This window comes from Capra hircus, chromosome 14 (assembly GCF_001704415.2).
Source record: "Capra hircus breed San Clemente chromosome 14, ASM170441v1, whole genome shotgun sequence".
Lineage (NCBI taxonomy): Eukaryota > Metazoa > Chordata > Mammalia > Artiodactyla > Bovidae > Capra > Capra hircus.
The window spans coordinates 81,681,852-81,696,295 of record NC_030821.1 but is presented as its reverse complement, the minus strand read 5'-3'; the positions used below and the strand labels follow the sequence as shown (position 1 = coordinate 81,696,295).

The 14,444-nt window shown below is 53.9% G+C and overlaps 1 protein-coding gene across 3 annotated transcripts; it reads right to left on the bottom strand.

Annotated features, from left to right (window-relative positions):
• ZNF250 (zinc finger protein 250) lies at positions 2,474–12,683 on the bottom strand. Of its 3 annotated transcripts, none has more exons than XM_018058795.1 (5): positions 12,616–12,683; positions 6,872–6,965; positions 6,540–6,666; positions 6,335–6,448; positions 2,474–4,269 (listed from the first exon to the last, which is right to left on the bottom strand). In XM_018058795.1, exons 2-5 carry the CDS (start codon positions 6,914–6,916, stop codon positions 2,945–2,947), a joined length of 1,611 nt encoding a protein of 536 aa, XP_017914284.1. In that variant the 5' UTR covers positions 6,917–6,965; positions 12,616–12,683; the 3' UTR covers positions 2,474–2,944. The 3 variants fall into 3 exon arrangements, with proteins under 3 accessions (XP_017914284.1, XP_017914286.1, XP_017914285.1); XM_018058797.1 differs by lacking the exon at positions 12,616–12,683 and adding an exon at positions 9,989–10,763; XM_018058796.1 differs by lacking the exon at positions 12,616–12,683 and adding an exon at positions 8,767–9,969.

Below are 14,444 nucleotides of genomic sequence, written 5' to 3'. Positions count from 1 at the left end.
ATCCCTTCCTGTCACCACACGCTCACCAGGGCCCCCCAGCAGTGCCGTGCTCACCAACAGCCCTGCAGTCAGCCACTTCTCCACCACTTCCCCAGAAACGTCAGCACCAGGCCTTCCCCTCCTCACTAGACTGTCTCTGCAGTCTCCGATCACCTTCACAATATTGGTACCGTCAGCAGCTGAGACCAAGTATAGGAGCAGGGAGAACTTCCTGGCAAAACTGAAGCTTTTTGGGGTCACCTTCATGTCTGCTGTAGAGAGAAGGTAGGACATTGGCCTGTCTACCAAGGAAAGAGAGAGTTTTGAAGAGTAGGTCACCATTCTAGGAATGGAGGTCCCCATTCTAGGAAGTGGGACAATGAGGGACAATCAGCAGACATCTCATAGAAAGAGCTCATTTAACTGGGATCTGTGTCTCAAGGAGGCAGTTGGCTCATGTGGATCTTACTGGATGGGGAGTTTTGGCAAGCAGACAGTTCTTCTATATTGGGAAGAACAGCTCATGGATGGTTCAATGGCCCAGGAAAGGAGGACATGTGTGATGGTGGGTCCCCCATGAATTGCTGGCACCCAGATGTAAAAAGCAAAGACACAGATGTCAAAGCAGATATTACTTTGCCGACAAAGGTCTGTCTAGTCAAAGCTATGGATTTTCCAGTGGTCACGTATGGATGTGAGCTGGACCATAAAGAAAGCTGAGCACCAAAGAATTGATGCTTTTGAACTGTGGTGTTGGAAAAGACTCTTGAGTCCCTTGGACTCCAAGGAGATCAAACCAGCCCAATTTCCTAAAGGAAATCAGTCCTGAATATTCATTGGAGGGACTGATGCTGAAGCTCCAATACTTCGGCCACCTGACACGAAGTGATTCATTGGAAAAGACTCCGATGCTGGGAAAGAGTGAAGGCAGGAGGAGAAGGGGGCGACAGAGAAGGAGACGGTTGATGGCATTACCGACTCAATGGACATGAGTTTGAGCAAGCTCTAGGAGTTGGCGATGGACAGGGAAGCCTGGCGTGCTGCAGTCCATGGGGTTAGTCGGACACGACTGAGCGACTGAACTGGACTGAGATGCAGGGCCGCCACAGTGCAGGGGATCTCTGGCCTATACCCGGTGCTCAGGTTCTTTCGCGAATTCCCTCTGCACATCAAATACCTGCGATCAGCAGAGGAAAGGAGGGAGCCCAAGTGCATCAGTGTCTCTGCACACCATCGCCAGGCGTCATACATACACACAAGAAGGCAAACACGGGCTTGGGAACTCAGACCACAGACCACTCTGGGCTGCAGCTCCTATATCCACAAAGCCTATGCTATGCCCACCCATCTCACAGAATTACTCTAGAACCTTCATCAAGTCACCAAATTTACCAACTTTAACCAAACTGTATCATTTTACTTGTTGCACCATTTACTTACTGATAAGTCTGTAACAAACTGCAAGCTTTTGGTTTTTTCTTAGTCTAATTATTGTCTAAACTTTGTTTAAAAGCTCCTTTATGATAACTTTAAATATTTCTAGAATTTCCTTTCAGTTATTTTGATTTAATTATAAACTTTTAAATTTATATTTTAAACTTTAAAAAGTAATTTTTGCCTTTTATTATTCTGCAGCTTATCATAATTTTATGAACTGTTTACAATTTATACTTTTTACCTATTCTAAAAATGTCAGCAAGAAGCATGAACACTGTGACTAGCTCTCAGGGATGTTTTCATCTTCACCAGTGACTGCTATGGACTTCAGGATCAACACTCTACTGCTTAATTTTTCCTGAGGTGATGATGCTCTCAACATCAAGGGAAAAAAAAATTATTAGAAATAATGAACAGGGGCTTTTGGTGGTCCAGTGCTTAAGACTCAGTGTTCCCAGTGCAGGGGACACAGCCTCGATCCCTGGTCAAGGAACTAAGATCCCACATGCTGCATTGCTTGGCCAAAAAACAAAACTTATAAATAAACTAGATTTATCACAGTATATGACAACGGATACTAGACTCTCTTGGAACTAGAAGTAAAAAATGAAGAAAACCCTTCATCATAGAAATAGAAATATCAGAAATAGTAAACACAAAGCTATTTGAGAATTTTGTTTAGAAGTGTGCACCAAAGACTTTTTTATAACATTTCTGGGAAACATCATAATGTGTAAAAAGAGAGGCACCCAGGTGGTACAGCAGCTGTGAGGTCTGGGCTCTGAGTACAAAGTCCTAAGCCCACATGGGCCCCGAAGCCCAAGACATCCTATGAATCTGCAAAGGTTTCAGGGGAAAGATCCATTTTTGAGTTGAATTTTCACTAATAAGTTAGGACATCCCTTCTGATCTTAAATAAAATTAAAGGACCAGATGAAGGGTTTTCTAAATTTATGTCATTTCTCACTAATTAATCTTTAGATCATTTTCATAGAAAACAAGTAGTTCCACACAGTTAGGATTTTCAGCCATATTACATGACGACACTTGGTAACAATATTTTTAATACCATTTTATCTACACAGTACTTTACTGTTTAACAGAATTACTGAAAATATAGTCCAACATCCCAATTTTAAGTGCAATAATCAGAACCACCATTGTATTTAGGAAAGGCATATAATATTCTAAGAAAAAAAACCTTTATTTGGAGCGTGAGGAAGTTTTGCTGGGACAGTGGTCCTTATGCTGAAACTTCCTTTAGTTTCTCATTTCTAACTAACGTTAATAATGAATAGTAGCTGTCTTTATCAAAACTCATTACATTGTGAGACTACTCTGCCACGTAACTTCAAGACGGTGAGAGAAGCAAATGAGGTGTCCTCTGAAGTTCTTACAGAGACGCTTCGGTGTTGCCCGTGAGTTCCTCGGTGACACTGGGTGTCACCGGCAGGGGCTTCGCCGGGACTGGAGGCTTCCCAGGGCTGGGAGCCCGGGCTCCCAAGTGTGGCTTCACGTACAGGCATGGTCACAGCTTCCTGTGCACCTTCTGGTGCTGGATGAGGTGGCCGTGCTGGTTGAAGGCGCGGCCGCACTCCGCACACTCGTACGGCCTCTCGCCCGTGTGGATGCGCTGGTGCTGCACGAGCACCGAGTACTGGCTGAAAGCCTTGCCGCAGCGGCTGCACTCGTACGGCCTCTCGCCCGTGTGGGTCCTCAGGTGCACAATCAGCGTGGCCTTCAAGCTAAAGGCCTTGCCACACTGTGCGCAGCGGAAGGGCCGCTCGCCGGTGTGGACCCGCTGGTGCTGGACCAGGGACCTGCGGGCGCTGAAGGCATGGCCGCACTCGCTGCACACGTAGGGCTTCTCCCCGGTGTGGACCCGCTGGTGCTGGGTCAAGTGGGAGTGCTGCACGAAGGCCTTGCCGCAGGCGTAGCAGCCATACGGCTTCTCCTCCGTGTGGATGCGCTCATGGTTCAGGAGGGTGGAGCGGTGCCGGAAGGCTTTGCCACACTCGCCACACTCGTACGGCTTCTCGCCAGTGTGCACGCTGTGATGCTGGATGAGGACGGAGCGGTCACTGAACGCGCGGCCACACTCGCCGCAGGCATAGGGCTTCTCCCCGGTGTGCACCCGCTGGTGCTGGAGCAGGGTCCTCTTCACGCTGAAGGCGCGACCACACTCTGCACACTCGTGCGGCTTCTCCCCCGTGTGCACCCGCCGGTGGCTGCGCAGCACAGTGCTGTGGTTGAAGGCCTTGCCGCACACACCGCACACGTACGGCCGCTCGCCAGTGTGGATGCGCTGGTGCTGCAGGAGGTGCGAGAGCTGCGTGAAGGCCTTGCGGCACTCGAGACACTCGTGTGGCTTCTCCCCTGTGTGTATCTTGTGATGCTGAGCGAGATCCGAACTCACTCGAAAGGCCTTTCCACACTCGTGGCACGCGTAGGGCTTCTCGCCCGTGTGGATCCTCTTGTGCTTGCTGAGCACCGAGCTCTGGCTGAAGGCCTTGCCACACACACCGCACACATAGGGCCTCTCCCCAGTATGCGTCCTCTGGTGCTGCAGCAGGTGGGAGCTCCGCCCAAAGCACTTCCCGCACTCCACGCACCGGTAGGGCCTCTCCCCGCCAGGAACGGCCGGGCGCTGGGCGACCGGCGCGCTGGGGCTCACAGCCTGGCCTTCAGGGGGGCCGGCAGGGCTGGGACTCAGACAGAAACTCTGCTCAGGTTCGTAACTTCCCGGATCACTCCACTCAGCAGGCGTTTTCCTCAGAATCATTGATATCTCCTCTGAAGTGAGCGGCCTCAGGCTGGAGTCTGCGTTCTGGTCCTGATCCTTGTGCTCACATCCTGAAACAAAACCAAAAGCAAAGGGAGCGTGTTCACCCGCTCTGAGACTGCAGAGTACATTCCACCCTGCAGGTGCTTCACTGGTACAGGGCGGCCCTCGAGTGCCCAAGGCTAGAAGTCACCAGCGGGTGACAAACAGCAAAGGTGTCCACCTGACAGTGTGGCTGGTGAAGGGCCAGGTCCGATCCGAGAGCCTGTGAGGGGCACATACGGTCACAGCCGCAGCCCTGCCCTCCCTGGAGGGTCCAGAGGCCATCAGAGGCGGAACCAAGGCAGGACTACCCGTTACTGTGCGGGGCAGGGAGGGGGCTGCGGGAGCGAAGCGTGAGCTCCTGAGAGCCCGTCCTGCAGGCTCCCACCTGGGGAACAAGACGGGGCCTGCAGGTGGCAGTGAGGATGGCCAAGAAGGCAGGGGTGTCCCTACACTCAGGTCAGGGGCACTGCAGGTTGAGCGGGGGGAGCACGGTATGCTGAGGATGGCAGATTGTAAACCTTGAAGACAGAGCCACTGAATTGACAAGACATCACCAGGAAACAGGACTGTCCCAGGACTGGCTACTCAGAACGACGCTCATCCAGGATACTCGACAGGCGGGCAGAGCTGTGACAGCAGGGGACGGGGACGGGGCAGAGCCAGTCCTCCCAGGCCCATCTCAGCAACGCCTCTGCTGCTTCCTCCAGTTCCCACAAGGCCTGGTTGGGGACAGTGTTAAAACGGTCCTTGAGGGATGTCCTAGAGCGAGAAGCCCAGCGGGCAGAGCAAGACCCGAGGGGGGCACACCTCGGGGGAGACTTAGCCAATGAGAGCTGGACCTTCTCAGTCCAGGGGACCCATGTTCTGCTTCATGGCCAAGACCCAGAAGCCCTCCCTACCTGATTGTGGGGGGTTAGGGTCTCTCTGGGGTTTCTTATTAGGAAGCATACTGAATGGCAACCGGCCACATTCACTGGATTTTGCTTTTTCTGTAACAGGGATATTTTCAAGTCCTATCAATTTTCCCTTTTCTTGGTGGTAACAGCATTACTGAGTTGTAAGCTTCATTGCTGAATTCATTCAGAACTTAGGACAGGTACTGTGCGATGGACTTCCTCAAACCCCAGCAAGAGCCCCTGAAAAATAGCAGGCTCCAAAACCAAGCAGTCCCTACACCAGGAAAGGCACTTCCAAGACGGACTCTGCCTGAAGCATCTGTAGGGGTCTGTGCCTAGGACGTCAACATGTTCTTGTTTGCATTTTTTAAAATATAATTTTACCTATTTTATTTTTGGCTGCAGTGGGTCTTCACTGCGGTGACAGCTTTTCTCTAGCTTCAGTGAGCGGGGTGACTCTCGAGTTGTGATATGCAGGCTTCTTACTGCGGTGGCTTCCCTTGTGGTAAAGCACGAGCTCTAGGCATGCAGGCTCTAGCGCTTGTGGCTCATGGGCCAAGTAGCTGTGGCTCCCGGACTCTAAAGCAGAGACTCAGCAGTTGTGCCACATGGGCTTGGCACAGCACATGGGATCTTCTCGGCCCTGGGATCAAACCTGTGACCCCTGTACTGGCAGGCGGATTCTCAACCACTGGGCCACCAAGGAGGTCCTGATAAGTCTTCTCACATATAGACAATATCATGAACTACAAGCAATGCTTTTCCTCTTTCTTTCCAATTCTTACAGCTTTACTTGTGCTATTGTGTCTGGTCTTGCCAAATTTGGGGTGGAACCCCCAGGACAGCTGTGGACAGTGAGCTCCTTTGTCTCACGGCAAACAGCTCTAGCCGCACTGAGTCAGGTTAAGAAACTTCCCTTTCATACTTAGGTGCTTCCTTCTTCCCGAAACCAGCCCATGTCCCTCAACCTCTGATGTCCATTCAGAGCAGGGACCTGTCAGGGGCCGGGCAGCCACATGTGCTCACCTTGCCTCAAGGCACCCAACCCACACCCAGCTGCACTTACCATCCTGCCCAGTCCCTCACTGGGTCTCTGCCTGCTGCCCACTCACCCGCAGGAGTCCCTGCCAGGTCAGACCCCAGGAGCACCCGCAGGTGCACAGCCCTTAGTGCACAGAGGCCACTCCGCGCTCACCTGAGCGGCTGATGCCCCAGCCCCTGAGCTGCTCGTTGCCCTGCTTGTCCAGGACCCACGGCTCCTCTCCTCGCTCCAGCTGGGAGATCACCTCGGGCTTGGATCCTGGAATTCCTGCTCATGGGAAGGGAAGTCCTTTCGTCTGTACAATATCCACAAGCACCCTCACCGCGCCCCTGCCCCCAAGGCCTGCAGGGGGCCTTACCCACGGAGACCACATTCCCATAGGTCTCCATCATCACGTGTCGGTAGAGGCCACGCTGGGCGGGGCCCAGACGGTCCCACTCATCCTGGGAGAGGAACACAGCCACGTCCTCGAAGGTCACCTTGGCCTGGAACAACAGGGGGGCTGCAGGTTGGACTCACAGTCCATGTCCCAGACAAGGAGGGTGCAAGCAGGGTGGGGTATGGACGGGGGGGCGACAGGAAGGGGCCACAGTGTTCAAAATGCAGTGATGCTCAAGATGCCACCAGGCCCCTGGGAGTGGGAGGATGCGAGGATGGCAGGGGCGCCGCAAAGGCCTTTGGGCTACTCACCTGAGGCACCGCTGGTGGCGGCAGGAGCCGGGCCGCTGCCATCATCTGGGCCGTGGCACGTCTGAGGGAGACGGTATCGGAGAAGCGTGTAGGGCTGAGGAAGAGGAAGGAGCATATGAGGGGCCCAGGATGGTCCCACCCAAGACGCCTGGGGATGCCATGCACCCCAAGGGCCGTTGGACTGCCCAGTTTACCAGGCATGGCCTGCAGTACACACACAGGGCTGGGTGAGCGCATCATGGCGAGGGGGAAACACCAGGCCTGACTGCCTCCAGAGACAACCCCCATGAGGAGAGGCTGCACTTGTGGTGTGGGGACCACAACCCTCCTGTGGACCCGCTGATGCCCTGGGCATGCCTGGTCCTGCCTGGCGGCTCCAGTGGGAGCCCGGTTCTGGTGGATGCAACCAGCGGGACCCCGAGATTCGGTCTGAGCACCTGACGGGGAGGCCTGGGGCTGGGCAGGCTCTGGGAACACTGGGGCAAGCACTGCTAAGGCGTGTGCCACACCCACCCCGCCAGACAGAAGGGGCACAAGCCCAGCAGGCCCATCACCTGGGAAAAATGAAAGGAGTGGATAAAGTTAGCTTAGAATTCATCTCAAACACTTATGTTGGACAAACAGGCATGAGGGTGCCACCAGGCATGAAGAACTGGAAACAACGGGGCTGGTCCCGCCTCACCAGCTCTCAGAACCAACAGCGGGGGAGCCGCTGCCTCCTGCGGCTACTCCAGTGCCCACACCCCCTAGAAGAGCTGCCCACACCTGTCATCTCTCATGGACAGTCATCCTCCCTATGGCCTAATCCAGCCACTCCCTCAGGTGGCCCGTCCCCTCCATCCGAAGTGGCCCCTGTCAGGGTCTCCTCTGACCTCCATATGACCAAATCCTTGTCTGCTGTCCGCGGTGGGTAACCCCAGTCTCCAGCAAGTCAGTCACGGCAGGCACCCCTGTCCACCCTCACCAGCAAGAGATACTGCCTCCCTGAACCATGCAGCTCTGGTCCTCTGGGAACCCAGAGGAGGTAGACAGTCATTTTCACGATGACCTGACCACACCTGGGCAGGATCTAACAATGAGCCCCCATAGGGACCCCATTCGCGGGTTCCCCGTGGGTGCTGGCAGCCAGCACAGCTAATCTAGGAGCTACTGGATCATTCAGCCCGAGGCCTCCAGCCAGTCCGGCTCCTGCCCGAGCCCATGTCTGTAACCTGAGCTGCTTCCGCCCCACAGGCCTGAACATCCAGGAGCACAGGGCTCCTGTTGGTGCGCTAAGCTGGCCACCCCCTTCCGCTCCAGCTGGCCATCTCCTCATGGGTGTCCTCTAGCACCTCAGACACTTAACATCCAGCCCCGACACCCACCCCCTCCCCAGGCCTGGCCTGCCCCTGGTCTGGCACCTGCATTCGATCCAGATCCTGAGGTCGATGTCCTGCTCACCCTCTCACGCCCACTGGATCCGCCCTCCAGTGGCAGCACAGTCCTGCCCCGCCCCCACGGGACGCAGGGCCCCGCCTCCGCTCCAAGCCCCGCCTCCGCTCCTGAGGCTGCAGAGAGCCCTTCTCTGAGAGCCCCTCCCCGCGGCTGGTTGCCTCCTGCCCCTCAGCTGGCGCTCAGGCATCACCCTCTCATTGAGACCGTTCCCGACCCACCTTGGGGGCCTCTGCCTCATCGTTCTCACACCCCCTGCCAGTCCCAGCGGAGCAGCCAGTGGCTCAAGCATGGCTGAACAAGTGTATGAAATTACAGGAGAAATGACTCCACACTCCACCCTTCAGAACAGCAACAAGTGCCGAAGGAGCAGCTACTCCAGCCGCAGTGGGGAAGTGGGGTTTCTGCTAGCTCTCTCTCAGGTGGGGAAAGTCACCTGGCCTATTTAGGTGCAGCAGACATACCTCTGGGCAATGCACGCCTTCCTCAGATGGACTTGAAACCAGAAGGGAAGGGGACTGAGCACAACCCTTAAAGATGAGACATAAACTGGTTAGAACCAACTAGGCCCAAGATGGCGGAAGGCTCCCCTTCCAGTGGAGGCTGAGCCTCATTATATGCTCACTGCAATACATCAGCTAAATGACAACACACCCACAGTCCCCACAGTTCCAAGGCCAGATGACCAGAAAGTGAAAAGTGGGCAGTGGTCCAATTCCTGAATTCCTGGAAGCCCCTGGCCCTCCCTGAAATTAATCCTCCTATTCAGCAGCCTATGAAACTACACAGCCCACAGAAACTAACCACCTTACATTTCAGGGCATTTTGAGACAGACACCACTCTAAGGAATGTGTATCTCTCTAAATAAATCCACTTCTCACCTATCACTTTGCATCCTGCTGTGAATTCCTTCCTTCTGCACTGAGAGACACAGAACCTGAGCTTCAGTAAGTCCTGAGCAAAGGTGTGTGGTTTCAATTAAGAGACAGTGGGTTCGAGTCTCAGCTCATGAGTTCGAATCCCACATGAATTGTGTGGTTTCAGAACAGACTCCAAGATAGTGCTGCCACCAAATCCACCAGTCCTTCTCTAAACCAGTCCCGCACCACAAAGACCAAGATTCAGGCTGCGCCAAGCGGCCAGACAGGTCAGCGAAAGAACAGGATATGGAGGTGTTCACGATGCTCCTGTTGCACAACAATGACCCTAGGACCACGAGGGGATGTGAGTCCTTGTCCACAGCAGTAGGCACACCAGACTGAGATGACACAGCTCCTCTGAGGGCCTTCGGAGGACAGCAAGGTTCAAGAGAGCATGTAACTCAAGTGTCACCTCATCTGATGAGATTAACTCAAACCCCCGGGCAATTGTTTGAGGTACGGAGGGGCAGAGAAGGGGACAAGATTCCCACCCAGTGAATTCCAGAGAAACATGAAAACAGAAAGTGGAAGAGCTCTACTCAGGATGACCTCTAAGTACTGAAGGGAAACAGTATATCATAAAGTATGCCTGTTGCTCTGCTCTGAATGTCTGTGCCTCCAAATGACCTAAGGTTCAATGTTGGGGGGCGGGGGCGGTGCTCAGGTCTTGAGAGTGGAGTGCCCTTGATAAGAGCCCCCTCCCTCCACGTGAGGACACAATGTCTGCAGCCCAGGATGAGGGGTCCCGACTCTGCTGATCCTAACCTCAGATGTCTGGCCTCCACACTGTGAGAAATGACATTTGCTGTTTTACAGGCTGCCCGGTCTCCGGTGCTCTGTTATGAGCTCAAATGGAACAGGACTCTATATTCTGATAAAAGAGAACGAAAACATGTAAAAGTGAAACTAACTAGTTTTTCATTTTTCTTTACCTGTACTTTGGTAGATAAGGTCTGGGTCTCCTAGAACAAATCTGCGTGGAATGAAAAGACATGCGAAAAACACTGCAGGCTGCTGACTGACACCACAGGGATGACAACAGAGCCACCCAGGCACTGAAGCTGGCTTTTACTCAGGGCCCATAGCTCAAGGCAACAGGAGTTCAGGGAGGAAGGGAGAGCAGGTGAGCAGGTCAAGTCCTGTTTAGATGGTCCCCGAAGTCGGAATTAACACCATGGAGGGTCAAACTGGCTCTGAGGGAAGCCATGCCACCCCCAACACAGAAATAAGTACAAAAAGCACCCGCCCAAGGGGTGCCCACAACAGTGACCCATCCACCCACGCCCCAGAGAATAACCCAAACCAAAGCAGAGCAGGCCAACGTTCTCTGCAGCAGTAATCAGACTGCAGTGAGACACTCTTCCAAGTGAGTTCTGGCTCCGGTGGTGACTAAGGCACAGGAACTGAAAACGGGGCTGCAGAGACGAGAGAGCTTAGGATTCAACGTTATTTTGTTCTGTAAGCTAAGCTTTAGTAACTTCTAGCTCTTGCTGGCGGAGAAGGCAATGGCACCCCACTCCAGCACTCTCGCCTGGAGAGGCCCATGGACGGAGGAGCCTGGTGGGCTGCAGTCCATGGGGTCGCTAAGAGTTGGACACGACTGAAGCAACTTAGCAGCAGCAGCTCTTGCTGGAACTACTGAAGATCTTCTTCCCAAAGACCCCGCCAACGGTGACAGGTGTGACAGGCACACTTGCAGTCCCTGGCCTGGGGTGGATAGCTCCAGGGTCTCCCCACTCTTCCTTACCATCCTCACCCCTAGGTTTTCCCACTGGAAGACCCGCTCCTCTTTCTTCATCTGCTCAAAGCCTGGCTCTCCAGGCTGGAAGCACCTTCCAAAGAGGCAGTTCTGATCCACCTGTAAGCCCAAACCACAACCCTACATGTTTCAGAGGTAAATGATCACAGACATGTATCCACACAGGTAGCTATTCTACACAGCAGCAACACAGAGTCAGAAAATATTCAGGGAAAACAGTTCTAGTCACAGACAGCAAGAAACAAGGTTAAAGTAAACCTTAAAAATATGTTAATGCTGCCCCCTGTATCCACAAAGTCGTAATGCAGAGAGCCAAGCAGTCCTGGACTAGAAAGGGCAGAGCAGGGCCATATCTATAAACAAACAAGATAGGCCAGGCATTAAAATCCTGGGGAAGACATTCCAGTAACCTCACTCAGACAACAGGTCTAAAATTAGTCCTTTGCACAAAGCTCAACCAATCTCCCAGAAAGCTAAGCAAAAGCAGAAATCAGCCTCTCCTCTGGGGTCCCAGCAGCCTGCCCTCACGCCTTGAAGGTGTACTATCCTTTATTTGCTGAATAAAACTGAGCTGTAACTGAGCTTTAAAAAAGAACAGAAATTAAATGAGATCATTTCATATCATATACTGAAAGCACACAGCTAATGAATGAAAAAGAGCTAAATTTTAAAATTATATGATAAAAAGAACCTGAATAAACTCTGGGGAGCAGAAACGCACAGATTTGCATGAAAATCAAAACCTTTTCACATCAAAACAACACAAATGCCAGAAATGGACCCAAGACTTGGGAGAATTTAACACTGGACAAAGGTGGTTTTCCAAATCAAGGGCGAAATGAGTTATTCAGTAGTGTCAGAAATACCAGGGTTTAGGGAAAACACTGAAGCTGGATTTCCAACTTTCCCCACATCAAAATGATTCCAGATGGAGCCAACGTTTCACAAGTACCAGAGAAAACGAGTTTATTTTAGAACTAAACTTGGAGTAGGGAAAGCCCTTTAAGACACAGCACAAAGCCAAAAGCCTCGAGGGTAAATATTTGACCACTGAACACTCGAAATCTTCCATCTTAGAACAAAACATCACAACCGGAGTCAGATGATAGTCTGAGAAGAAAGTCTTCGATACACCCGTTAGAGAACCAAGCTGATCAGAACGGAAACGCCCGGCAGCGCACACCGAGGGTCCGGCTTCCCGGCCCCGAAGCGTCGCGCTGGGCAGGCTCCCGCGGACCCCGGGAATGGTTGCTCGCGCTCACGAAAGGGGCTTTCATAAATAACCGAGAGACGAGCCTCGATAAAAATGGAGGCGGGAGTGGACTCGGGACGAAGCACTCTCCCCGGAGAGATGCCGATGGCGATCCCGGTGGAATGAGTGTTCGCGCCCCCGGCCCGCACCCGGGCCCCGCGCGATGCCGGAGCTCCGGGCGCCGCCGAGTACCGGCGGCGTAGGGCTCGCCGTTCGCGGGAGCGGGGAGGGCCCGGGGGAGGCGAGAGCGGGGTAGGGGCTCGGAGTGGGCAGGGAAAGGCAAGGGACGCTCGCGGGCAGCACCCGATCGCGTGGAGGGTCCTGGTCCCCCACCCCGGCGCGCGGGTAGGGGGTGCAGATGCAGCCCGCGCCCCGACTCACCGTCCCCGCAGCTGCCTCACCCGCAGGGGTGGCCGCCCGCACCGCACTCAGACAAAGGGGGCGCCCCGCCCCGTCTGCGCATCCGCCAATCGCAGGGCGCCCCGCCCCCAAGGGCCCCGCCCACGCCTCCCAGGCCGCCACTCCTAGGACGCGACACTTCCCAGTCCGCCTTGGGCCCCGCCCTCCCGCCCTCCCCGCCCTGAGCCTTTCTCCTGACGGACGCACTCTCCAGAGCCACCGAGAGACGCAGCCTCCACCGCGCCTAGATAGGCCACGCCGCGTCCGGGTCTCCTACAGGCTGCACATCCGGCGGCCTCGCGGAAGCTTCTGCGGGTACCTCGTACCTCCGGCTCTGCGGGCGCAGCCCGAGCCGGAGTCGGGTGGGTCGTCGCCTTGTTGCCTCGAGATGTCACACCTGCCGAGGCGGGGCCTGGCGCTGGCTGGCGGTGGTCGTCTTGTGTGGCGGCAACCTCCTCCCCGTCCCCCTACTCTAGTGTTTGCGCACTTCGGCAGGGCAGAACCAGCGGGGGCGAGAGGAAGAGGTGGCCGTCGCTGCTGCCTGCCGCACCCGCTGTCTCCCCCAAGGAGTCCTTCCAGATGGCTCGTTGGCTGGGAGGACCAAGCTAGTGCCCCGACTTTTGGCAGGAAAGGTGGTCTGGGGAAAGGCCCGAGGCTGGAAGTGGGGGAGGATGTGGCAGTAATTCTGTGGATAGCGGGCCCCGGCGTCAGGGGCAGAGCTTCTACTCGGGAAAGGTGAGGTCAGCTTCCCACAGGGAACTCGTCTGCCCCACACACCCCGGTGAGGCAGGGTCCTCTCTGCCAAGAGACTGAAGCTCAGGACCCAGGTTGTCCGATTTGGCCCTATTTTTGGACCATCCTAGATGGTGTTGGCCAGTTGCCAGTGTTAACATAATTAAACGAGGAGGCCAATAGGCTGGGGGTGGCTCTGCTGCCTTGGTAGCCCCCAGCTAGGCTTTCCAATTAAGCTGACAGCTTAAGTCGTGGCCTGTCAAAGCCCTTGCTTTGCTTTTCCGTCTATAGAAACTAATAGAGCTCCTGCTGGCGGAGCGCTCCTAACCACTGTTCCATCTTCTGTTTGCTCACATAAGCTCTTCACAAATTCTAATATGCCTCAGTTTACCTTTTAACAATGAAGAGCTTGAGCCCGGTAACATTAGTCCCGGCAGATGGCTTCTAGGATCTTCTCAGCACACCCTGCTTTCTTTTACTCTTCCCAGCTATTTCAAGGTCCATATAATCAAAGCTGTGGTTTTTCCACTGCTGAATTATATTAGGCTCCAAAATCACTGAACAGTGGCTGCAGCCATGAAATTAAAAGATGCTTGCTCCTTGGAGGGGGTGGGGGAGGGGAAGCTATGACAAACCTAGATCACGTATTAAAAAGCAGGGACATCACTTTGCCGACAAAGGTTTGTGTAGTCAAAGCTGTGAGTTTTCCAGTAGTCATGTACAGATGTGATATTTGGACCATAAAGAAGGCTGAGCACTGAAAAATTGATGCTTTTGAGCTGTGGTGCTGGGGAACTCTTGAGAGCCCCCTGACAGCAAGGAGGTTAAACCTGTCAACTTACAGGAAATCAATCCTGAATATTCATTGGAAGGACGGATACTGAAACTCTAATACTTTGGCCACCTGATGCGAAGAGCCAACTCATTGGAAAAGACCCTGATGCTGGGAAAGACTGAGGGCAAGAGGAGAAGGCGGTGACAGGATGAGATGTTTGCATAACATCACTGACTCAGTGAACATGACTTTGAGCAAACTCTGGGAGATACTGAAGGACAGGGAAGCCTGGCTGCAGTCCATG